This window comes from Rhinolophus sinicus, chromosome 14 (assembly GCF_057876585.1).
Source record: "Rhinolophus sinicus isolate RSI-liver-muscle chromosome 14, RSI-T2T, whole genome shotgun sequence".
Taxonomy (NCBI): Eukaryota; Metazoa; Chordata; class Mammalia; order Chiroptera; family Rhinolophidae; genus Rhinolophus; species Rhinolophus sinicus.
The window spans coordinates 22957039-22983743 of NC_142514.1; the positions used below are offsets into that span (position 1 = coordinate 22957039).

At 43.6% G+C, this 26705-nt stretch overlaps 1 protein-coding gene across 5 annotated transcripts in view; it reads right to left on the reverse strand.

Moving 5' to 3' along the window:
- Window positions 1-26705, reverse strand: part of CSMD2 (CUB and Sushi multiple domains 2) — a 577361-nt gene that overhangs the window by 40480 nt on the left and 510176 nt on the right. For all 5 annotated transcript variants that reach the window (XM_088791016.1, XM_088791015.1, XM_088791014.1 and 2 more), the window contains 8 exons: window positions 24583-24729; window positions 21734-21922; window positions 17036-17221; window positions 16030-16224; window positions 14136-14309; window positions 12684-12857; window positions 5623-5796; window positions 2735-2923 (listed from right to left, as the gene is read on the reverse strand). In XM_088791016.1, the coding sequence (XP_088647142.1) occupies window positions 2735-2923; window positions 5623-5796; window positions 12684-12857; window positions 14136-14309; window positions 16030-16224; window positions 17036-17221; window positions 21734-21922; window positions 24583-24729 (1428 nt within the window). The remainder of the gene's footprint in view (window positions 1-2734; window positions 2924-5622; window positions 5797-12683; window positions 12858-14135; window positions 14310-16029; window positions 16225-17035; window positions 17222-21733; window positions 21923-24582; window positions 24730-26705) is intronic.

A 26705-nucleotide genomic window follows, 5' to 3' on the forward strand; every position in this document is an offset into this window, starting at 1 on the left:
TTCTATTCAACATTGTACTGGAAGTTCTAGCTTGGGAAATTAAGTAAGAAAAAGAAGCAAAAGATATCCAAGTTGGAAAGGAAGAAGGAAAATTACGTCTATTCACAGATGACGTGACCTTGGATCACGAGGTGACATTGGATCAGGCAATGATTTCTTAAATATTCCACCAAAAACACAAGCAACAAAAGAAAAACTAGGTAAAGTGGACTTCATTAAAATGAAAAGCTTTCATGCATCAAAGGACATCATCCAGAAAGCGAAAAGATAATCCACAAAATGGAAGGAAACGTTTGTAAAGCATGTATTTGACATGAGCATAGTATCCAGAATATATAAAGAACTGTTACAAATCAGTAGTACAAAGACAAACAACTCAATTAAAAAATGGGCAAAGAACTTGAATAAACATTTCTCTAAAGAAGAGCTATTAATGGCCAATAAGCACATAAATAGATGCTCAGCACCGTAAGACATTAGGAAAATGGAGCTCAAGACCACAATGAGATACAACCTCACACCCACTGGAATGGCTATAACAAAAAAATGGACAATAACAAGTGTAAGTGAGGATGTGAAAAAATTGGAAACCTCGTATGCTGCTGGCGAGAATGTAAAATAGTGCAGCCACTTTGGAAAACAGTTAACCTCAAAAAGTTAAACATAAAGTTACCATATGACCCAGCAATTCCACTGTCCAGCTGGATATATGGGTATATATCCAAGTGAACTGACAACGTATGTCCACATAAATGTTCATAGCCGCATTATTCATAATAGCCAAAAAGTAGAAACAACTCAAATGTCTGTCAACTGAGGAATGAATAACACAATGTAGTCTATCCATCTATGGAATAGTATTTGGCCATAGAAAGGAATGAAGCACTGACACATGCAATCACGTGGATGAACTTTGAAAACTTTATGCTAAGTTAAAGAAACCGGTCACAAAAGGCCACATATTTAATTCCATTTATATAAAGTGTTCAGAATAGGCAAATTCATAGGCAGAAAGTAGATTAATGATTACCAGGGGATAGAGTGGTGGTGGGGAATGGAAAGTGACTGCTGAAGGGTTTCCTTTTGGGGTGATGAAAATGCTCTACAATTAGATACCCTGTTTCCCCGAAAATAAGATCTAGCCGGACTATCAGCTCTAATGTGTCTTTTGGAGCAAAAATTAATATAAGGCCCGGTCTTAGAAATTATAGTAAAATAAGACCCGGTATTATATTATAGTAAAATAAGACTGGGTCTTATGCTAAGTTTTGCTCCAAAAGATGCATTAGAGCTGATGGTCCAGCGAGGTCTTATTTTTGGGGAAAGACAGTCTTAAAATCATTGAATTATAGACTTTAAAAGAATGAATTTTATAGCATGTAAATCATATTTCATTAAAAAGAGGAGATATGCAAATAGATTAAATCTTCCAAAAGAAGCTGGTTATAAATTATATTAATATAATTATGTGTTAATTACTTTAATATCAATGTTAACATCAGGTAAAATAAGCTTCGGGGCAAAAAATTAATACAGATAGAATAATTTTATTATGATAAAAAGCTTCATTTTACCAGAAGATACAATTTGCAACCACCATGCTCTCTGAATCTTACCTGGTACCACTGTACATGGGTGGCTGTCCATTTCCAAGCCCTCCAAAGTTATCAGTCATAAATGGGCTGGATGGACAGGTTGGGGTCCTCAAACAAGGGAAATTTGGGCCGTGAATAGCTGTATAGTCTCCTATCATACCTAGGGGCACAGGACGTAAGGAAATGGGGTCATGCAGACTGGAGGTGTGGGGATACCACAAAAGGTATATGATTTGCCAAAGGTAAGTGGATTGCTGAGTGGCCAAAACTCACTACCCATAATCCCTCTGGAATACATCTTCACCTCTACTAGTAGGAAGATGGGGAAAGTAATCCACAGGATTCAGCTTGAGGAAAAAGAGCAGGGAGCAAGAGATGGAGGGACTGATTTTGTCATAAAGATGTGTGAGGCTAGAACCAAATGGTAGGATTTTGAGCACCTCCTCCGCCCTTTTTTTTAAAACATGATGTCCCCATATTTTTTCCCTAATAATAGTTAAAGCAGTTATTGCTTACTAAGTACTATACTGGGCACTTTTAAGAATTTCCTTATTTCATCCTCAAATAACCCAGTGGAGTAGGTATTAGCGTCATTTTTATACGTGAAGAAACAGAGACTCGGAGAGGCTAGTGGACTTTTTTCTTTCAAACCGCACAGCTTGTTTAGTGGCAAAGCCAGAATTCAAATCTAGGTCTGTCTGCCTCAAGAGTCTGGGGCATTTCTGCGTCAGCCCTTCAAAGGAAAGGGGTTCGTGTATTGTCTTTCTGGGAAAGCAAAGAAGAGGTGAAATGGGAGACAGTGTCCTGCCAGCAGCCAGTTCTGATGGACGGGAGCCCCAAAGACGGAAGCAGTTGGTGGCAATCCTAGAGAGGAAAGGGAACAGGCCTCCAGCCAGGAAGAAAGAGAATAAGAGAACTGGTAAGGCAATAACCCAACAGGGGCCCGAGAAGGGCTCTGACATCCAAGGAGCAGCCAGAGTGACAGTCATGGTGAAGTAACACACACACACACACACACACACACACACACACACACACACACACACACCACACCTCACAGAAGGGAGGACAGTTCTTTGACATGAACCATCCCACCAGCCTGCACAGGTGATCATTTTAAGTAGATGACGTCTACTTACAGAGACACTGGGGGCGGGGACGGTCCCATGTGCCATCTCCCTGGCAGCTGAGCACCGGGGTGCCCAGGAGGTAGAAGCCGTGGTGGCACTGGTAAGACACAGTGGTGCCGTAACTGAACCTGTGTGGGCCGCTGGCATGGACTTGACGGGCGCTGTTGGCTTGGTGCCCAGGGTCTGTACAGTTGATGACTGCAATGGAACAAGACGCTTAATGCAGGCACCTGGACGTGAGGACATCCAGGTGCTTTGAAATGAGAATCCAGAAGCCCAAACAGGCACATATTTCCAGTACAGCAAAATTTCTAGACCAAAATAGGCAACAACATGAGGCAGATCCTGCCTGGGAGGGTGAGCTGGTCCTGCGACTGGTACTTCTGCCCTCACCTTGATGACCTGGTTAAGGGACTCATTTTTGCCCATCCAGCTAGACATCACCTCCTCCGAGAAGCCCTCCCGCCTCCTCCCAGACTGACTAACCTCTCCTCAGTGCTCCCTTGCACAAACCTCTACTGCAGAATGTATCAGCGATTTATTTGAATATCTGAGTCCCTCAAGGGCATGAATGCCTTGATCTGTGTGCTCCTTTCCCTGGCACAATGTGTCTCCTGCAGCAAAGCTCGTCAATTGTGAAACTGAAGGGCCGACTTGACCAGGGGTTGGGCTCCTTTGGAAACGGTTTTAATCACTTTTATGAGTTTTTCAGGGAGAGATTAATATCTTGGGGGATAAATTTGACTTTTAAATGTTAAAGTGTTTCCAAAGCAGCTTAACTCAAAATCAGAGTGCAATTTTAGAATAATGACACTATCATTCAAAACTCATGTTGTGTACTTTTGCTTTCAAAACATTTTCACATCCATTATCTTGCCTGAATCTCATAGCTATCATATGAGGTTTGCAGGGCAGGTATTTTAAATCTTTGATAAGCTTTTAAGGTCTGAGGTATTTTAACCTTTGATGAGCCTCTCTGAGGCTCAGAGAGATTGGTGTCACAAGACAAGCATTTATTCATTCACAGTATTTATTATGGTATATGGAGAGCCAAGCAGTAAGGATACTACAGAATTTACCATCTAGAGTTGGGGTTCTCCACCTCGGTACTATGGACATTTGGGCTGATAATTCTTTATTGTGGGGGACAGTCCTGCACATTGTAGGATGTTGAACAGCATCCCTGGCCTTTGCCTATCAGATGTCAATAGAAAAACCTCCAGTTGTGACAACCCAAAATCTCCAGACATCTGTCCCGTGTTGGGGCAGGGGAATAGGTAAAATCACCCCCAGGTGAAAACTGCTGGTCTAGACAGAAAAGAACAAACAAGCAATTATCCTGTTTGATAAGCGCTCTGATAGGGGCAGCAGAGAATGTTCTGGAAGCATCTGGCTCATGGAAGCAGAGCATCTAGCCCAATGCAGGGGGTGGAGCAGGAAAGACATCCCAGGAAAAGTGACATATGAGCTGGCTCCTGATGACAGGGCACAAATCACACAAAGCAGGGTGGTGCGGGGGACAGAGAAGAATGCATTTTAGGAACCTGTGTGGGAGTGCCCTGGGGGGTGAGGAAATGGACGTAGTTCCTTGTGGCCGGGACCCAACACAGGCATGAAGAAGAATGAGGCTGGACAGGCGGCTAGGCCAGGTTGTTTGGGCCCTGTAAACCAGAGGAGAGTACTATTCTCCTAATGACAGTGGGAAGTCTGCGAAGGCATTTTAAACAGGGAGTGCATTTTAGACAGGTCAATCTGTCAGGGTAGAGAATGGGATGGTGGGAATCAGTACTGGAGGCCACGGTTGCTAAGGATTTTACCTCAGCTTTCTGATTTTGAGACTGCTCTTAAGCATGTTACCCTGGGAAGGGGCTGGTGGGGCGGGGGCGGAAGTTACAGAAGAATTTGCATCTTGTGTTGGGGAAATGAAGCAAAATTCTTGAGGCAAAGGGGACATGGGCTAACACCCCAAAGCAGCATTCTCAACTCTTTACTGTCTGAATAGATGATCAAAGGCAGGCCAACACAAGGTCATGGCAATTTTCCCTGTGTCTCTAGAACCTTCTTTCACTCAGTGTGGCACCTTGAAATGTTAAGAGAGGGAAGTTATTTTAAGGTTAGTTGTGAATGTATCCTGATTTATTTAAAAATCATTTGACACTTTGGTCCTTTAATATCAGTCACAAATGACTTGTGACACATTGCACAGCCAATCACTGTGTACTCCCAATACTGCAAGGAGGAGCCATCATCCCAGGGAATCTCAGCCTTCAGAGCTACGGGGACTCCATCAACCTCCAGATCAGGGCTAGGCTTGCTCATGTTCAGCCCTCCCTGACTCTCCACTCGAATGTCATCGAGCCTGCCCAGCCATTCTCGGTAAGAGGCAGACAGCTCCGTTTGCCGTTTACTGCCATTAACAGTGAACAGCCTTCAAAAGCTTTCGGAGCTATTGCCCAAGTAGTCCAAATGGGGCCCGAATATTCTCTACAGAGTCCTGAAGTCCTTGGTTTCTTCTCTTCCCTCCCCCTTCACCCCAATCCCTAGACTCCTTGCTTTTTATGTTTCATTCGAACCCTTCTGCTTTTTTTCCTTTCATCAAGAATAGGGCTCTACATGATAATGACGAATCATTGGTTCTATGATACGGACACAAGATTGTTTCTGAGTTCTGATTTGAAAGATGAAACTTTGTTTGCTTTCTTTATGCAACCAATGATGAAATGTTATACGGCTGTATCTAGGGGTTGAGAAAGTTCCCATTTCTGATACTTCACTGCTCTAAGCCTTCCCTACCCGAGTCAAACACTAGGACTGAGTCCATTGGCTTCTGCTCATGGGTTACTAACCACAGATGGCAGAGGCGCTGGGGGTGGAGAAGGAGAAGAAGGGTGACTCACTTCTGCAGGTGGGCAGCACGTCGCTCCACTGCCCACTGGCCAGGCACTGGGACCTAGCAGCCCCCTCGGACACATAGCCAGGGTTGCAAACAAACTTGACCACATCGTTGAGATTAAACTGGGTGCCCTGAGTCAGGCCATTGATCGGGTTGCCTGGGTGTCCACAGGTAATTGCTGTAAACAAAACAGGAGATACATAAGCCCTCTTGTTATTCCACACCCTAAAATGTTCATCTTCTTCTCACCTGGCATCATGCCCATCAGTGAAGGTCAGCCATAAGTCTAACTTTAGTTTCTTCAGCAGCAAAACCTTTATTTCCTGAAATCATCATGGCGATATTGCCTCTTCTTTGAAGGCATGTCCATAACTTGGACAACTGGAGAGAAATCATTCTGTGACTCCCCATAGGGCATTAGGCCTGGATTGTAGTTCTCGGTCATCCACTTGGCTCCCCATTGCCACTCTTCATTGCTAGATATACTGATGACTACCCATCAGCCAATTCAGACCCATCTTAGTTCCTGGGCCAATCCTGACAGAGCCAGGGTCAGTATTAACCAAGCCTGAATGGAGAGATTGGTCACCCTCCCAGACCAGTGGCCGAGGTAAACCCCCGGGAACCAGGGTTATTGGGAGAGCATTACGCCTCCCCTGCCACTCCTTCCATGTGACGGGGCTTTAATTGGTGTAACTGCTGGCTTTTCTCTGGGCTCTTTTACTTATTCTGTCCCAGGTAATGTGGAGGAGCCCACCTGAGTGATTTGGAAGGAATGAACTGGATGAATATTTATTTGCTGAGCGAATGAACAAATGAGTGAGTGAGTGAGTGCATGAATGGATGGAGGCCTGGATTTCTGCTTTGCTCCACCGTCCTTCTGTTTAGGACCTGCCTAGTGCCCTAGTCTCTTTGGATTGAACTCCTACTTGTTGCTTTTGTGAGGTTTCTCCCTTGGCTGAGGACCATGCAGAATGCTTCCTTGGATCCATGAGGACCCCACCCCAAACCCAAATGGTGTGAATGGGGGTGGGAGGAGCAAGAGTAGGCAGGACCCAGTTTTTGCTGTAGTCAACTCTGATATCTTTCTGGGTCAGTTCTTTTTTGTAAATCTCAACTGTAACATTCCTGACTCAAGTGGAAAGAACTGGGCAGAGGGGGAGACATGCTGTTAGTGGACTAACTACAGGGGTTCAAGACAGTCTGGTGTGGTGGGACGAGGATGGGCTATGGAGGCCAGCAGACCAGCATTTACAACTCAGCTCTGTCCTTCCCTGACTTTGGACCATTCACTCTGAGCCTATCTCTGTAAAGTAAGGATTTCAATATGTATTGACAGGGTTGCTTTGAAAATAGACTCATGTATTTACTTTTCATCAAACATTACTGTGTGGCTTCTATATGCTAGGAAGTCTGCTATGTGCTGATGATAAACAAGGAGGAATACGATATGGGCACAGTCTAGTAGGAGAGCAGGCAGGGAAGCAGACTGTTGTGACACAGTGGGCTGGTGCTGGGAGAGAGGCCAGTGCTCAGGAGCAGCTTCCACCCTCCACTGGGGACACAGTGGGTTAAGGAGGGTTCCCAGAGGGGGTGGCATGCCATCTGAGCTGGATCTCAAGGGTGACTAGGACTTTGCCAGGTCAATGAACTGGTGGGAGAGTACAGATAAGCTTCACAGGATCTGTGAACCCACTGAAATTCTCTGCAATATATTGTATGTACGCAGTCAGCATGGGAGAGGATCCATTGCTCTCACCAGGTTCACAAAGGGTCAGGACACCCCTCCCCAGTGTTAAAAGCCACTCGTATAAAGTGAGAGAAGAGTGCTGAGGAGTAAAACTTTTGGGAATACCACCTTTTGAAGAGAAGATCCACCAAAACACCTGCAAAGGAAACTGAGGGAGGTCAGCAAAGTAGCAAAACAAAGCTCTATAGGAGGTGAGAACGTCACAGAAGCCACGGGGAGAGTCTCAAGAAATGTCAGACACCCCAGATAGGTCTATTTGCTTGGAGAACCTTGACTGACACAGGCTGCAAAGGGGAGAAGGAGAAACATCACTCGGAAGGAAAACAGGGGTCCTCTCGGGGCTTGAGCACTTAACTGGGGCTTGAACACATGCACCACTACGCCCACACTTCCGGAGGGCAGAGACCATGACACATTCAATCCATCTTTACCAACAATGCCTAACACAGGGCTTGGCACATAGTAGGTGCTAAGGAAGTGTTTACTGACTATGGTCTTGTAGGCTGAGGGAAATTTATAGAAATTAACTCAGCAGTATAGAGAAGAGAGTTACAAACAGACCAAGCTCACTAAGGAGGCAGGAGGGAGGGAGACACAGAGACTCAGTGGAGGGCATAGCCTTGGGCCTGAAGAGAAACTCTTCCACTGAGGTGGGTAAGGATGGGGTAAGGATGAATGCAGAAAAGGACAGGTGTGTGGGTGGGGAAGCAGGAAGTGGAAGGAGTTATTGTCTGATGGCTTCTATTATTATCTCTGCAAACTAGAAGGTAAGATTATAGAATTGGCTAATAATTGCTGGGGTTTACATGCATTATTTCATTTAATCCCCACAACTCTGTGTGGTAGGAACTGTCATCATCCTCATAGCAAAACAGAATTTCAGAGGAGTCAGGAAGCTTGTTCAAGGGACCCAGTTTCCAAGTGGCTTATCTGGTTTTGAACCCAGCTTCTCTGATTCCAGGGCATCTTCACTATTTGCTTTAGCTATTTGCTGAGAATATAGTATGGGGGAGTATAAGTCTTCAGAAAAGAGGTGAAATGGTAAAATAGCTGTATGGGAATGGGCAAGAAAGATGGCAGGAAGGATTGCTGGGAAGTTTTGATAACGGTTGATGTTGGAAACCTTGCATGTATATGTGATGACAGCTAACCCAGCACCTACCACAGACTTATCATTTTCAAATATTTGTTCTTTCACTCTTGCCTTCCTCCTTCAGGCACATCCCAAATTTCTGTGCTCCAGGAGAGGATGGGGCTTGCTATAAGAGATCCTGGATTCTGTGATGACAGGGTGGTGGCATCACTACAGCCACCATCATCATTGCCATCATCACAACAACAATACCATGTTTCCCCGAAAATAAGACCTAGCCGGACCATCAGCTCTAATGCGTCTTTTGGAACAAAAATTAATAGAAGACCCAGTCTTATTTTAATATAATATAAGACTGGGTATAATATAATATAATATAATATAATATAATATAATATAATATAATATAATATAATATAATATAATATCAGGTCTTATATAAGACCAGGTCTTATATTAATTTTTGCTCCAAAAGACGCATTAGAGCTGATGGTCCACCTAGGTCTTATTTTCGGGGAAACACAGTAACAACAGCAGCATCTGCTTAACATCTGTATCAGGCACTATTCTGAGCATTTCAGATGTGTTAATTTATTTAATCCTTGTAATACTCTGAGGTATCTGTGTTTTATAGATGAGAAAATTGAGGCCTAGTGAGATAAGCTAACTCATCTGAAGTCATATAGCAGTATGATATACAGTGGTAGATCTGAGATTTGAACCCAGGCAACGTATTACAGGTTCAGGGTCCGAGTGTCTAACTACTTTACAGCCTTTCAGTATGGAGCAGGTCTGAAATATCTTTAGGTCAGGCAGATATTCTCCATTTAATTCTAGACTCCAATATTCCCTATTATTTATAACCCAATCTCTTCACACACATTCTGTGCCAATTTCCCGAAGGCATCTGAATTTTTGTCTCTGGGATGAAACTAAATATATTTTGTTTATACACATCTGGATGACGGACTGAATACAGATGGGTCTTGCTTTCTGTAAACTTAATACTTAGGTAGCTATTAGACTAATTTTCTTGCATTGTTTATTGAATAAATCTCATTACTTTATTGCTCCATCTTACATACGAAAAGCCAAATAAAGAAGAAGTATTAAAAACAAAAATTGGCATTACAAAAATTAAGAACAAAACCCTGCACTTTACATAAAGGCTTACTTTAGGGAGTGTTAAAAAGTAAAGAATTTTCCAAATTACTCCCTGGCAGCTGAGAATTATGGTGGTCATCTAAATCCAAAAAAATGCCGATTAACAAGAAAAACAAATAAAACTGTAGAAAGCCCAGGCCTGCAGCGGAAGACAGAGAATACTATGGTATAAACTTTAAATTATGTGTAAGGAGAAAAATAAACACTAAATCCAGGCAGAACTATTTCTCAGGCTTCTGATGCAAACCTTTGTGGAGAGCAAGACCACATGGAAAGAGAAGAGAAAAGCCGGGGAAGAGCCAAATATTGATCTAAAATTACAGCTAGAAAGATAACATTCATCTTACATGTGAATATATTGAAAAAGGATTCTGGTATGTCAGGATGCATTGTCTACAGGGAAGGGACATAAAAATGTGTGTGATTCTCCTCATTGCTTCTAGAAGAAAAGAAAGGTAAATAAAGGGAGGAAGGAAGGAGGGAAGAATGGAGGGAGGGACACACAGATAAAGGAGAGAGATCCTCTGGAGATGGGTTAACAAAGAGAAAAAGAAGCAAAAGAGGGAAAATTTAGGGTTCTTCAAGACAAAAGACAAACAAAACAGAGGATATACAACTCTCCCTATCACATATAAGAAAACCTTCTATTAAAAAAACAAAACAAACGGCCGTACTTTGCTACACCGACAGAAGAAGTTTGTAAACCATCCTAAAGCCACAAAATGAATAGACAACATCAGCCTAAATCTATACAAAGCTACAATAAGAATAAAATAGGAAGCAATCAAAATATCTCAGCTGATGAAAATCTCCTCACCAAAACAAAACACATGAAATCCAACTAAAATAAGAAATGGACAAAACGTGGGAAGAAATTAAAAGATAAGTGATTACATGGTGGAAACAACTAAAGAAAAAGACAAAATTATCTCAGAAATGAAGACTAGATTATAAGAGGGAGAATATTATCACATGATAATTTACTAAGAGGTAATGAAGAAAGTCAGGTAAACAGCCAAGGGAATTAAAAGGAGATAAAGAAGTAAAAATGATCAAAAAGAAAGAAGCTACAACAGAAGACAGACAAAGAAGATTCCACATACACATAATTGGAGTTGATTTAGAAGGAAAACAAAACAGTGAGTTTGAATTAGTGTTTAAAACTATAATCCAAGAAAATGTTTCAGAAATAAAAGAAGACTTAAATCTACAAATGCAAAGGTCCACAGTGTACCTGGGGAAATGGTCTTGGAACAGTCAATTCAGGCATATCCTAGTAAAAATATTAGACTTCAAGGATAAAGGAAAACAAATCATCAGGGCCCTCAGAAAAGTCACCAAATAATTTATAAGAACAATAGAATTAAACTAATACTGTGTTTCTCTGAAAATGAGACTGGGTCTTATATTAATTTTTGCTCCAAAAGACGCATTAGGGCTTATGTTCAGGGGATGTCATCCTGAAAAATCATGCTAGCGCTTATTTTCTGGTTAGATCTTATATTCAGGGAAACATGGTATTTGAATTCTTAAGAGTAACATGCAAAGTAAAATAATGATGGAGGAGCATTTTTAAGAAAGTAAACAAAAGAAATAGTGACCAAGGATTTTATATACAATCCAAATATCCTTTAAGTTTTAAGGTTCAGAAAAACAGTTTTAAACATGGAAGAACTTGGGGAACATTAAGCAAAGGAGACACTATTGAGGAATCCACTAGAGACTGAGATTGAGCCAACTAAGAGGTAACTGGGAAAACTTCAGCAGCATTGGTGAACTTTTAATATATTTAATTGTAGATCTAGGAGTAAACTATAGGTAGGGTAAAAGGCAGAATGATATTATATAAACACTATAATGAACATTTTATGTTCTGACAAAGTAGAAATAATACAACTAAAAATGAACGGAGAAAAGAACAAGGAAAGTAGAATAAGCTCATTGATTGCTGTACAGTCAATAGGTGAAAGTCAAAGGACACTATTAAAAATTGATAAACTATATAATAAAACTTTAAATAAAAAATGGGGGGGTGAAGAGTATTCAAATTTTATAAGTACAAAATGTTGTTTATTATATTGCTAGGGATGAAAGTAAGGATTGTAAGCCTAATATCAGTCACAGTACAATTCATGCTAAAAATATTTAAAATGACAAAGGAGACATTTAAAAAGGCTAAAACCACAACTTGTAATGTAGATATAATAATTATGAATATCTATGCACTAAATAACACAGCAACTACCTTTATGTAGCAGAAAATACAGGATATGTATGGGAAAATAGACAGAAGCACACTAATAATAGAAAACTTAAAAAAAAAAACACTTCTCAGAACAAAACAGGTCAAGTGAACAAAAAATAAATAAGTGTAGACACGACATAAACAACATAATCAAGAAGGCACATTTTATGACTATATACAGAACGTTACACCCTAGTACCCTTTCTTCTCAAATGCACATGGAACACTCATAGCAACTGATCAAATATCATGCCACAAAGAAAGCATCAGTAAATTCTACACAGTAGTATAATATTACTATAATGCAATAAAATTAGAAATGAATAACAAAATAAAAATTAAAAAGGTCTTTCCCCTTGGATTTAAAAAAAACCACCTCTTCTATCAAAAAAATTCTAGGTGAAAGGAAAAATTAATAGCAAAATGACAGAATTTCTAATAAATAATAAAACATTAATTATTATAATCTATAAGATATAATTAGAGTAGTGTCAGAAGAAATTCCATAGCCTCAAACACTTATATCCATAACAATCAATAAAAAAGACAATAAATGAATTAAATTCCCAACTCAACAGCTAGAAAATGAACAAAAAAGTTAACCAAAAGAAATCACAAGGTAGGAACTAATAAAGGTGAAAGCAATAATTAGTGATACACAGAAAACTGAAATCAGTAGATGTAATGATTGCAATCTTTGAAAAAAAATTAACAAAATATGCAAAATCTCTAGGTAACCTAAGCAAGCGAACAAGGGAGAAAGTCCATGTTGAATTTGAGCCCATGACTAGGGAGAGTGGCTAACATACTTACGCACACAGAAAGGGGTCTTGCCCGACCAGTGATGATCCTGCTGGCAGATGCGCACAGACATGCCGATGAGCCGGAAGCCAGCATTGCACTGGTACACCACGCTGCCCCGGTAGCTGAAGTTCTCCCCATTAATTTGTCCATTGACGATGGGCTCAGGAGTCCCACAGTGTCCAGCTGTGGTGGGGGATGGGGAAAGAGTGTAAATCAAACAGGAGCTTATAGAAAATGTGGTGGGGCTTGGTCAAGGTGAAGGAAGACAGGGATGGTAAAGGACCAAGTACCCAACCACCTATTATTTTCCCATCTCCCTCTGAGAGTAGCCATCCAGGAGTGGCTTTAGGAATCCTAGACATGTTAGCAAATGGTGTTGAAGACTGCAGTGCCAGATCCCAAGGCTGCATCCCAAATGGCTGTCCATCTCTGAGCTTTAGTCTCTGTGTCTATTCCTACATGAGAAATTAATCACTGTTTCCTGGCTAGTTGTATTGGAAATAACCACGTAAAAACAGGTGGTCTGGCTAAATTCATCCTCCCTTCTCTTTGAATGGCAAGGCACACAGCAGAGTAGTGTAAACCTAGGTGAGTTATTCTTATTAAATGGGGTTTGGGTAGAGTGTATTCCTAGCATTTCTACTAGCATCCTTTAGCTCTGTGGAAATAACAGGGACCTGAGATAGTGGGAGGGCAGCACTGTTCACTCTGGAACAGACCATCCAATCTACGCTATTAGGTCTGTGTAGTTGTGACTCTCCTTTGGACTTGAGGGGTCTAAGAAAGGAGTGCGAGGAGAGAGAACCTTAGATTCTACGGTGCAGGCAGGGGATGGATCAGCCATGGGGGAAATGATAACTTTGTTCTTTGTAAGCCAGGTTTTTTTTTTTTTAAAGAGTTTATTATAGCTTATTTTATGTATTTATTTATATATGTATGTATATACATATATATGTATGTATATATATCTTAATCTATATAATAAACAAGTGACAAAAATATATTTCTGTTACATAATTTATTATAGTTCTGTATTATAATATATATTATATATAAAATATTATATATGTAAAATACACATATATACGTAAAATTTGCTAATATATAATCTAAAAGGTAATTTAGGTATGTGACTCTATACATTGCCCTGAAGGTGGAGACTGGGGCTTCACCCAGCATTCAAGGGCCAGTAAGAAAGGGTTGTGTTTTTTTTTATCAGAATGAGAGCCCCACAAAGGTTTGTGTCATCAGACTTTATGTTCTTCTCACTGTTTTGGGTACCCCAAGAAAAGGTAGTGTAGGGTTTTAGTTGTGGTAGATGCCCAATAGCTGGTGTTGGATTAAGCAGTTTATGAAAGTAGATAAAATGACACTGCTCAAAGATTGGGATCTAGCTTTGGAAAGATCTAACCTGTCCTGAGCAGGGGAAAATGGGCAGGATAGGCCTGGGAAGTCACTTACCGAGGCAGCGGACTTCAGAGCCACTCCACAGCCCATTGGCCATGCACTCCCGCACCCTGGAGCCCACGAGCGTGTATCCGGAATTGCAGGAGAAGATGGCGGTTGCCCCGTAGTCAGACAGCGTTCCTATGCGATGCCCATTGGGTGGGGTGGGGAGCTCTCCACAGGAGATGACTAAAAAGATCACACAATGCTCAGTAAGCCAGCCCCAAGTGGGGGACACATGCTGCCTCTGATTGGCAAGAATAGTGACAAAAATAAGACCTGTTTAACCTTACTCTACTGGGACTCATAACCAGAATACGGGTCATGACAGTGACTTGTGTGATGTTACTACACCGGAGCAGTGATTCGCAACTGGAGGTGCTGCTTGAAGCACCTGAGGAACTTTCAAAATGTCCAGGCTGTCCTCTGGACCCAGGGCTCAGCATCTCTGGCCCAGACATGTGCATTTTTCCAAAACTCAGGTGGTTTAGATGTGCTCCCTGGTGAGGAGCCACCACACTGGAGATGGCAGTTCTGAGGCGTGTCCTTCGTGTCCAGGGCAGACACTGCAAATCAATGTCCTTGTCCTTTCTGCTGAGCCCAGCAGCAGTTCACACCCCTTCTCAATGGAGCACTGTGGATAGCACTGGCTGACTACGGCCAGTGCCTGTGCTGCACTGGCCTGCATTGCACTGAGGCTGCATTGAAATGTGAGCGCCTTCACTGTAATAAGCTGTTAAATGCTCGTGACTCCTACTCTGCCACATGCACACTTATATTCACTGTGGAGTCTGCACTCGGATGCATAAGACAACAGTGTCTTGGACGACAGGTGTTGGGAGGCTATCATTCCTCCCTGTCTCAAACTTCTTACACTCATTGACAAGGTATCTCCTTCTACCGCTTTACAAACACTTACTTCTTCTGTCACATCCTTATTGATTAGGTAAATATTACAAGTACTTCCTATCGTAGTGGATGCTCTGGTGAGCTACTCAAACCCCCATGTAGGACAGAAGAACTTATTTCCCCCGCTGCTGGCAAACCACCCTCTGCTGCTAGCCCTCTTCAGATTGCCTTGGTTGAAGAGTCCTCCATCTAAGTTCGGGCTCTCTTCCTAGGGGCAGCCGGCACCCAATGTGTGGTCAGTGTGGAGGTAGAAAGACCTGTTTCCCCAACTGTCACAATTCTGAAGGGCCATCCCAGCTTCAGAGCTCCCTGGGTTGGCAAGGTCTTCCCGGCTACTGCATCAGAGCTCAGCTTCTCCATATTCTCTCATTCCTGCTTCCTTCCCTCCCCTTCCCTTCCCTCCCCTCCCCTCCCCTCCCCTCCCCTCCCCTCCCCTCCCCTCCCCTCCCCTCCCCTCCCCTCCCCTTCCCTTCCCTTCCACAGGTGATGATCTGGGGAGCACTCCCTAATAAACCTCTGTCTCAGAGGTGCTTCCCGGGGCCCCTGAACTTTGAAACTACTTTGAAGAGCCAAAGAAAAACCACTGGCAATGGAGAAGGAGAGGCAGACCCACTTAGGTGGCCTGTCCTTTGTGCTCTACCCATCCCTCCTACACACACTTCCATTACAGGTCTTAGCACACCCCGTTCTCCCTGGGTCCTTATTCGTCTGCTGCTCCTTGCCGCAGCAACCACAACCTTTTATCTTCATACCTCACAATCCCTGGCACGAATGTGGAATAAATGAATCAGTGGAGGCTCACCTGGAAAAGGCAGCTTTTTGATAAGATGCTAAGAACTTTCTTAAAGGAGCAGGCACCCCCCCCCGCCCCCCCAGCTCCTGATTCTAGGTGAATGTTCCAAACGTGGCACGCTGCAATCCCTGGCAATCCCCTGGGTCTCCCCCTCCCCAGTCCCGGTAGGTGGCACTGCGCCAAACCTGCCCACCCTCCTGGGCTTACTTTGGCAGGTGGGCATCGAGTTCCCCAGGCTCCATTTGCCATTGGCCTGACAGCGGATGACCCTTTGGCCAGTGTAGTAGTAGCCAGGGTCACAGATGAGCATCAGCTGGGCCTGGAACTGGTACTGCGTCTCAAAGATGAGCCTCCATCGGCCGTGTTCCACACCGATGCTGCCAATATCCGGGCAGGTCACAGCTGGGGAGACGGAGCAGCAAGGAGGCTTAGTCAGTTAATTCTGGAAGACACTGCAAGAGTCTGGGGGTTGGGGGTCAGTAACGCAGTAATGATGAATCCAAGAGTCTTCAATCCCCAGGAAGGTTTGGTAATGAATGAAGTGGGCTGGCTGGGGAATGTGGCACACTGGGGTGGGCAGATTTGTCCCCCCCAAAAGAAAAACAGGGAGGTAATACTCAGTCAATGCTGCTTGTTGGCTATGAGACTGTAAATTCTATTTGTTCAGATCTTCACTTTTCACAAAAAGGTAGGAATGTGGATTTTTACATAAAATTTCCTGAATTTAATGTTGGGAAGCAATTCAAAAATTTTATAAAGCATACCATAGGCCAAAGAAACAAAACAAAAGAAAAGAAAAACAAAACTCTATATCTTCAGACTGGATATGGCCTATTAAGCTGCCAGTTTGTGACTTTGACCTAAAAGTTGAACTATACCTCTGTCATTTTAGGGTTTTGTGATCAAAGGACATTTGGGCTAACGTTCTAATAGCTTTTCCATCTAAAAAGAAGTGGAACAGGTCATTCCTAAGTTCAATGATGATTTATGGAAACATCTCAGGGCACAATGGTCTACAATGCTTTGATAGCAATTTCAAATGGGAACCTAAGTTGGTAGGTGACACCACTCACCTGTCTCTGCTCCCTGAATCCCCAACCTCCACGTACATGGTTTTTCTCATTACTGACTTTTTAGCTCATTTGTTGCAGGGATCTTTTCAGCTGCTTACCCAGCCCCTCCTTACGCCCGCCTCCATTGCCCAAGGACTCACGGACACACTGAGGGGGTACATTGTGGTTGCTCCATTGGCCTGTCTCCAGACACTCTGCTGTGGCCTCGGCACCTGCCTGGAGGTGGTAGCCTTCGCTGCAGCTGTACACAGCCTTGGTCCCCACCGTGTATTCTTTGCCAAATACCATCCCATTCTTGGGAGCCTCAGGAAGCCCACAGGAAAGAGCTAGAAAAGGGAAAAAGAATGTCATGAGCATGTCTGCTTCAAGATGGTGTTCTGAGAACATATTTTTTCTCTTTTCTCTTCCCTGAGACCCTAATATTATTATAGTAAAGACTAATAAAAGGAAAAATCTTTGTAACTAAAAAGAAAATATGAGGATCACCAACAGAGGAGAGTTCAAAAAAAAACTTTGGAAGATGAAATGCAGATAGAAGTGTGTTGACAAATTAAATGGATCAAGAAGCTGTAGACCAAAATAAGCATATGGGGTGAGACCATTTCTCCATCCCTCCCCATAAATACAGCGTAGAGACATTCAGGCATCTGTTCTTCAAATTAAATAGAGAGAGTTTTCTTTCCCATTTGAGGAGAAAAAACAACAACAAAAGAACTCCAAATTGCAATGACTCCCTTGGGAGATTACAGGCTGCTAAGGTGTCAGCTTGTATCCCAGAGTACAGCTCTTTTTAATTCTAGGACTTATGGGCTCTCAGCCTAAAGGCTGGCCCTCTTCCTGCTCGTCTCTGCAACACAGTCAACTCACCTTCTTGTTCATAGGAAAAAGCAAATGGGCAAAGATATCTGTATGTAATAACAACAAAGGTAACCCATATCTGCTACCTGGAAAAACCAACCTAGCATTTACTTTAAAATGTCACCAATCAAGGATCACCATGTATTTGAAGAAAACCAGCAGCATGAAAGACATAAACATAAGATTAAAAATAGAAGAAAAAGCCACCTTTAGAAAACAGAGGTAACTCAGGAAATTGAAGATACATAACCTCTAAACTTCTCATTAGTGCTATCTTGAGAAAACCAAGGTAATATATTTATAAAATGAGGACAGAGTGCTTTGAAAAAAGAACAACAAAAAAGAACAAGGAAGCCCTCTTTTATATTAAAAACATGATTGCCCAAATAAGCATCCAATAGAAGGGCTGGAGATTAAAACTAAAGGGAATTTCCCAGAATATAGACCAAAACGACTGAAAGCACAGAGGACCAGTCCAGGAGGTCCAACATCTACTGGGTCAGCATTCCAGAAAGAGAGAACAGAGAAAGTGGAAAGGATGGAATTATCACACATAAAAATTTCCCAGAGCTGAAGAGAAACACAAGTCTCCAGCTTGAAAAGGAGTCAAAGGGACATAAAGAGAACCATTCTTAGATACACCATCATGGAATATCAGAAGACCAAAGACACACAGAAATTCCTACAAGTTCCCAGAGACCAAAAATGAATAAATAAATAAAGAAAAAAATATGACATCCTTGTGAAGGAGTGAGAATCAGACTGGAATCAGACTTCTTCCCATCAGCAACAATGGATGTTCAAAGATAATGGAACGATGCCTTCAAGTTTCTGAAGGAAATGATTTGTAACCTAGAATTTTACCTAGTCAACCTACCAAGCACGTCTGAGGGCAAAAATAATATTTTCAGACATTTAAAGACTCAGAAAATTCATCTCTCATGAACACTTTTTGAGGAAGTTACTTAAGGCGATACATCAAAAGAGCATGAAAACCAAGGAAGGGCAAGATGGGATATAAAAAAAAATGCTAGAACAAACTCAGGATTATGAATAAAGGAATCTCAAGGTGACAGCTCAGGAAAGGTGTGCAGCAACATGGCCAGGGTCATTATTTGATAAGGAGTGGGGTAAATGCTATGGTTATTGGAGGAATATATATTATTTAGGTAAGTGTAGCCTGTGTGGTCTTTGAAAGAAATTAATACTTATACACCATGCTTGCCCTTTGAAGTTCAGAAGCAATGACAGATAGAGAGAAATTAATCAGAGTGTCCCTCACCCACCCCCACCTCTGTAACTAGTCTAGAGCTCAGATCACCTTCATGCAGAGCAAGAATGAGCTTGAGCAAAGTCCCATCCATGCTGGCTAACAATGATGCTTGGTGCCACTAGAATTTCCAGAACCAAGAAGGGGCATAGGACTAGGGTTCCATTATGTGGGGAAAGATGAGCTTCATAGAGGGAGATGGGTTGGGATACCAAGATGGAAGAAGGATTCAAAGACTGGACGTGGGACCAAAAGAGGAGAATCAGGAACAGAAGGAATGAAGAAATAAGGGAGTATTTGAATATGATACCATGTTACTGCCTAAATAGCAAGCCTTGAGCTCCTTCAGTAGCACTAGATTAGCCAAAATGTCATATCTGATTGATTAACTGCCCCATTTGCTTGAACCCTTGGGAAGAAATACTTAGATCCCCCCTGACATTTTACATGGGGAGCCAATGTGAAGACAGCAGGTTAAGAAAGTGGGCAGCAGCCACTTCTCACTGCCCCTGTTCTGGTCCTTTCCTTGTGTCTAATTAAGAGGACAACAGATAACTTCCCAGACTTGACAGACTAAAAGACTGTGTCTCCTGATCTCCATGTCAAAACACAGTCTCCCCAAACCCAAGGGAAAAGGGACACTTCCTGCGGGTAGGAGGAGGGGATAGAGTCACAGAGTATTTGAAGCTTGTGGTGGAATGTGATCTCTGAGAAAGAGAATATGTATGGAGAGAATGGTCTCAGGGAAGGCGAGAGGGAGCCGTAGGAGGCATAGAATCTCCAAAGGGATTTGTTATATTTATTGGTGGAGACGTCACGGTTTGGAAGCAGCAATTGGGAAGTAGAAGAACGCCAGGCCTTTCCTGGCCTTGGGTTATGTGGGAAGCGGGGGGATTAACACCCCCACTTGAAAGGCCCACAACATCCGTGTTGTCAGATGAGAACCACAGGCACTGTGGAAGGAGGAAGTGAAGAGAATCATCTGGGTGGTGACCATGGGTATATGCTTGTCGGTCACGGAACCAGGCATCCAGAGAGCACAGAGGGAATGGCTGAGAGGGAGGGCATCAGGGGGAAGCTTGAGGTGGGGATGGGGAGAAGAAGCACAGAGCAATACGAGGATGAGTGAACAGAGCCTATAGGGGCTTAATTTGGGGAAGTGACAACAGATAAAAGAGATGGGTGGCATGAGGGGTTCCAATTGGAGCTCCGGAAAAAACAAACAAACTTATTGTCTGTGTTGATTGAATTAGAGACATGAAGACCAAAGCCAAAAGATATTTGCCATTTATGGGCAGTCAGTTCTCTGTGACCTGTGCTTAGAGCATCCAACAGAATATTAATGACACATTGTTTCTGTTCTTTGAGAAAGCTCAGGCACAGACGAGAATGTTGTGAGGGTCAGAGATGACAGATGTCATTAAGATGCACGGCATCACGCTAGAGACCAAAGAATAAAAACATCAAATATCAGTGTGATTTCCTGTTTTTGTGTATATAATTGGCAAAGTTCTTTCCTTTTTCTAAATGCAGTACATAATGTCAAGAACATGGAGAAAAGATAACTTTCACATGCCTCTAGTGGAAATGAAGATAAACTTTCAGGAGGGCATTAAGTAGCAACAGCTGTAGATTTTGCATAGGTTATGATTCAACATCTCATGCTTGGTCATTTATTTTAAGAAATAAATATGGATGTTCATAATGATGGAATTATAAAAATTTTAATAGCAGCACTGTTTACAGTAGTAAAAACATACAGAAATTCAAATGACCAACAATAGGGTAAGACTTGAATACATGAGTTTTTCTATACTGCTACGCAACCATTGAAAATATGAGGAAGTATATTTAAGTACATGATAGATGTTAATATTGAGAATTTTGTATACTGATGATGCCACTTTTGTAAACAATATGTGAAAAACAAAACAAAGGAAATGTGCTGAAATGGTAAAAGTGGTGACCTCAATTGATAGGATTATAGGTCATTTTCATTTTTTTCTTTTGTATCATCTAGTTTTGTTTTTTCTCCCCCCAGATTTCTAGTCTGAATTTATATTCCTTTGAGGAAAAAAAAATCCCATAAATTATCAAAGGCAATGCATGCAAACTGTCCGGTATATATCATGGGCTTGATAGCATAACTGAGTACGGTGGTGGTCACTGTTCCACCCTGGTTCCCTCACCCCTCACCTCCTCCAGCCTGGAGCTCCAGCCAGCCCAAGCTGCTGTGCACGTCTTGTTCTCTCTCAGTCTTGTGCTTTTACACATGCTCTTGCTGCTGCCTAGAATGTTTGCCTTGTCAATGCCTGGTCCTGGACTCTCCTTGTTCTATGAGCCCAGGCCCAAGCACGCTTCTTCTGGAAGCCCTCGCGAGCTGCCCAGAGGAAGTAGGTAGGGTCCTTGTTACCACTGGGCTCCCACACACTGTTTATACTCCTCAGACAGCACTTCCTTCCTCTGTCATTTTGCATTTATGTGGCCAATACCCATGTCCCTCATTGCTCTGACAACACTGAGACTGTGTTTCATGCATATCTATATCCCCAGGGCTGGGGGTAGTGTGGCTCCTCAATATACACCTCCTGAAAGAATGAAGTAATGATCAGTGATGAAACCCACATTTAGAAACGATTGGTCTTTGGACAAACCCAAGATGTGAGTAGGTTCCGAGCCATCTGTTACCCTCCTCCGACCTGCTTCTCACCTTGACAGAGAGGAATGGCCTCACTCCACAGGTGGTAGCCCTGGGGGTGCCGGGTACAAATGGCCATGCTGTGTCCCACCAAGCGGTAGCCGGAGTTGCAGCCAAAGTGGATAGAACCTCCGGGCTGGGTGCTGGTCTGGCCCATAAGGAAGCCATGGAGTGGAGCCCTGGGCAGGCTGCAGTAGGGGGCTGAACAACAAGAGGAGATCAGGGAACCACGCACACGTAGGAGGACAGACATGCCCCTTCCTGCATGTCCCGCCCCCTATTCTCCCCCCCCATTTCCTGGTCTTCGCAGCCTCCAGGTCCACTGCTATTTAGGAAGGTCTGAATGGTTGACATTGCACTTGATCTTAGCCAAAAGGCCGAGAAGCGATGAATGGTTGACATTGAAAAATGGCCAATCAGTTTAGTAAAGCCAAAGAAAAGAAAAGAAGAGGAAAAAACTTGAAGCACTGGGTCCCCTTTGCAGCCTGGAGGCAGCACTGGTTATGCAGCTCAGTTCAGGCTCTCGAACCCTGTCAGTTCCCAATAGAACCCAATGGGGATGGTTCTAGAAGGGTGTGACTGCAGGGGAATCACTCTGGAGTCAGTCAGGGTTGCACTCATGTCTGGCTTCTGACCTTTTTAGGTCTGTAACTTGGGACAAATTCCTGAAGTTCTTTCGACTCCACTTTCCTCATCTGTCTACTGGGATTGGTAATACTCACTTCATAGGTTTTTGGACCATTTAAATGGGATTGTGTGTGTAAAGCTCCCAGCCCGGCCCAGGGTACTCAGTGCCTAATAAATGGTCCTCTTCTTTCTGTCATGTAGGGAGGTGGGGGTGGAGGGAGAGGGAGCTGTGGCAATCCAGGACACAAAATCCACAGTCCTAATTCCCCCTCAATGTATCACTTCCACTTATCTCACTCACTCATTCAACAAATAGGCATCAAGTGTCTATTATGTGCCTGGTGTTGTTCTAAGGCTGGGAACACAGCAACGAAGAAACAGATAAAAGTCCAAGCCTCAGAGAACTTGCAAGAGAAACTCCTGCCAAGGGATCCTCAGGGAAGTTCCGTGAGGCTGAGAAAGAGGGAGAGCAAAGGAACATGCAGAGCATGGCCCCGAATGCCCTGCACGTCCAGGCTGGTCTCCTAGACAGGCATGGGTTCAGGGAGAATGAGGGCACCAGGCTCTTATTGCATCCTCCAACCGTGAGGTCCTCTGGCTTCTCCTTCATGATCACATCGCTTTGTGGGTGAAGGTCGTGTTTTCAACACCCCCCTCCCAAGCCAGATGTGTTTCCTTGCTTCTGCTTTGCCACCTGTGTCCTGTGAATATTATATTTCCGTGTCTGTCTCGGCCACGAACAAGACTCTCAGTTATAAAATGTACTTAATCACAGTGATAGAGGCATTTGCAAATTACACGCGTCTACGGTATTTTAATTAAGTACTAATTGTTTCGCCATGTAATTAATTCACTTTCTACTTGGCATATGTATTGTAATTACAACGGACTCATTACCCCCAAACATGTGGTTCGTCTTCAAAAACATCAAGGAAAGAGCAACGCCTTAATGGCGTGTAGCTCCCAGTTTAGCAACCAGCATAATGAAATGCTGCTCAACAGCTCTATTTCCCTTTGCATGAGCCGCCGCCAGGAACTCAGCTTGAATCTCCCTGAGAGGTACCTTAAGGTTTTGTTTTTCATCATGAGGAAACTGAGGCCTAGAGAAGCTAAGGGCCTTGTCTAATAATCACTCAGCTTGTTAGTGACAGAGCTGATCCCTGACCCTGGGGGGCTGTGGAGCCACCCCCTCTTTTGTGTGCATGGGGGGAAAGGAATTTTGGGTTGATCTTGCAGAGGAAATGGACTCTGATGGTGAAGACCCTTCTCCTCTCCAGCTCTCCTCAGCTTCTGGTTGGCTCTTTCCTGAAGCCATACCTAAGAGTGCTTTGAAACTTCACCTGGCCCACTAAGTTCGGGCTTGTCTTCCCAGTAGGTGGCCCATGTGGAGATGGACACGTGGAAACCCAGGCTGGCTGTAAGTTGACATCCTTTCTAACCCATATTCTTTAAAGCTTTGTCCAACATTTGCTTGGACTGCAGGCCAGATGCCACTCGGGGGAAGGGTGCTGAAGGGTACCTGGTACACGGTCCTACTTCAGCTCTGCCTCCAAGCTTGCAGAGCCCAGCCAGCAACTCAGTAGGTACAGTCCCCTTCAAAGTGGGACCCAGCAGCTTATCACGTTTCCTTTCCAACTACAGACAATAATCTCCATGATGGGGGTTCAGATTAATTTGGTTATTTTTGTCTCATTGCATTTCTCTGCTCTTTGTAGATTGTTGCCCTGGTCAGCCATCTGACTGGCTTGGCCTTTCTGCTCTGACTCTGTATATAAGGCACAGCTTGCAGAGCAGAAGAGAGGACTTAAACTATAGCCCATTGCTGGGCTGCCTGGTTAACATTTGCCAATTGCAAACCCATGTCTTAGGGTGTTTCAGTTTTAAGGAACTTTTATTAACATTTCAACAGGGGTGAGGATAGGGGCATCTTGAGCCATTATTAGATCATATATAATAAACTTATCCAAAAGACACAGGTTGGCAGTATAAGCAGAAGAGAAGGAAGAGGCTAAAAGCAGGGGAGAAAGTATAAAAATGGGAGGCAGGAAAATGTCAAGGATCCTTGTGCAGCTATAGGTCAGAGAGACTTAGAGGAGGAGAAGGCTGGCCAGTCCCCATGGAGGAGCTCTGCCATTGATGAGGGTGTGACCCACGGTTATTTGGGTGTTTGGGGTGATAAACTTAAGGGGCTCATGGGCTTTGGCCCTTCTCATGAATCTTTATGTTTTACTCACCTGAATACCGAATCTTAAAGCCCTTCCGATTGTAGGCGTGGTCAGACGACCAGCGCAGGTACACAGAGTTGCTTGTGCTGGTGACAATCAGGGGAGCTGAGTAATTCCCACTGAGGGCTTTCAGCAGAGGACTTTGTCCCGAGGGACCTGGGATAAGAGTGCAGGACACAGGATTACAGACTGTCAAAGACATTAGACTGGAACCCTTTCCTGTACCCACTTCCAATCTCCCCTCCTTAAGTGAAGTCACGGAGGCTGGGAATGGTGGGCTGACTTGGTCTGACTCAGCACACGCCTTCGTCCTTCCACTCCTCTCTCTGCACCCACAGGCACTGCTCCAGGTGCTCGTTCCTTCTGAGCCCTAACACGGTGCTCCATGAAGTGACTGCCAACCCACAGGAGATGGCGGTTGAGATGAAATCTATCTGCCATCTTGGGTCTTCCCCAAGTCAAACAAACAGTTAGTTAATGGAAGAGTTGGTTTCAACCTGGGAACTTCATCCACCTTGCCACCCTGCTTCTTCTGTGTGTACTAAACACAGTTAGTCCCTTCCATATAGGGAAATATGTATGAATGAATATATAACAATAAAGCTAAATAACAGAGCTCCCCAACATTCCTTTCCAAGGCTCTTCCAGAAAGGCCTCCCTCTTCTTTTTTCCTACCTTCAATGCCTGGCAGTGCATCCTGAGGGGGTTGGTTCAGGGGAGGCAGAATCTAAGACTGGACAATCCAAAACACAGGATTTATCACCCTGGAAAAAGCCCTGAGTGATGGTTCTAATATGCTGTTGAGGCAGCTCTTGGAAGCTTGGCAAAAGTAACAGAGCCCATGAAACAAAGCAGAGCCATCAGAATGGCTATGACGAACTATGAAGGAAGTGGTCAAGAGGCTCCGGGAAGGGGCATGCTAGGCTAGGTCTGCCGTGTGAGGCCAGAACGCCCACCAGCTGCCCATGTCCCTCAGGACACGCCAGTTCCAAAAGCGACAAGGGACACACTGGTGAGAGGTGAGAGCCAGCATCCCCGACAAGCTGAGAAATGGCTGTCCTCATCTGATGGGAGGAGATGTCACCACAGAACCTGGCTTCCGAGTACTGACGGGGATGAGAAGACGTTAGAATACAGAGGCCAGATGGAAGCACCTCGCAGTCAGAAGGGAGGTCGGCATAATTACCAAAATATACAGCGAGGGTGGAAAGGCAGCTGGGAGGGCCTGACCTGCAGGATCTATGGAGACGGCTCTCAGAACAATGTACTCCTAAGGGCAAGATGGATGGGCAGCCGAAAAATATGAATATAGGAACAAAACAGGGCAGAATATATATCCAAAAGGGCGAGGAAAGCTAACGCCAGTGGAAAGTTACAATCCCTTGCCCAATGTGGACGTAATCCAGGTTTCATTTCTTACTCCAAAACACTTTGGCTGAACGAGAGGCTGGGTGCCCGTGAAAAAGGACCCACAAAACAACATCAATTGTATAGCAGTGGTTCCTCCAATCCTTCCCGCAGAAGGCCTACCACTATTTACTCAGCTAGCTGAATATTGGAGAAAAAGGAATGTCCAGATAGTTCGAAGACTTTTGGATAGAGTGTGAATTGATGCTGATACCTGGGGACCCAAAGCACTATCATGACTCCTTTATCAGAGCGGGGCTGTCTGAGGGCTGGGGTTGGTAGTAAATGGAGTCCCGGCCCAGGTCCACCTCACAGTACAAACCTAACCAAGTAGTTAAGGTACCAGAGTTGAGGTACCAGATGTAGTCTATTCATCAGAGCAGATGAACACAGCCTCAGTTACACGGGATGTAGTTACTGATCTAGCAATGCTTTCTTTCCCATACTGGTCAGAAAGGAGGAATATAAGCAATTTGCATTCACATGAGATGGATGAGAGTATACATTTATGGTGTTGCCTCAGAGTTATGTTAATTCTGCTCTCTGCCATTATAGACTATGAAGAGACATAGGCCATCTGGACATCCTATAGCATAGAACACACTGGTTCTCTATATTGACGACATTGTATAATTGCATCTGATGAGCCGGAAGGGACAATTAGTGCAGATGCTTTTGCAAGACACATGTACTCTAGATGGTAAGAGAGCAATCCTACAAAGATT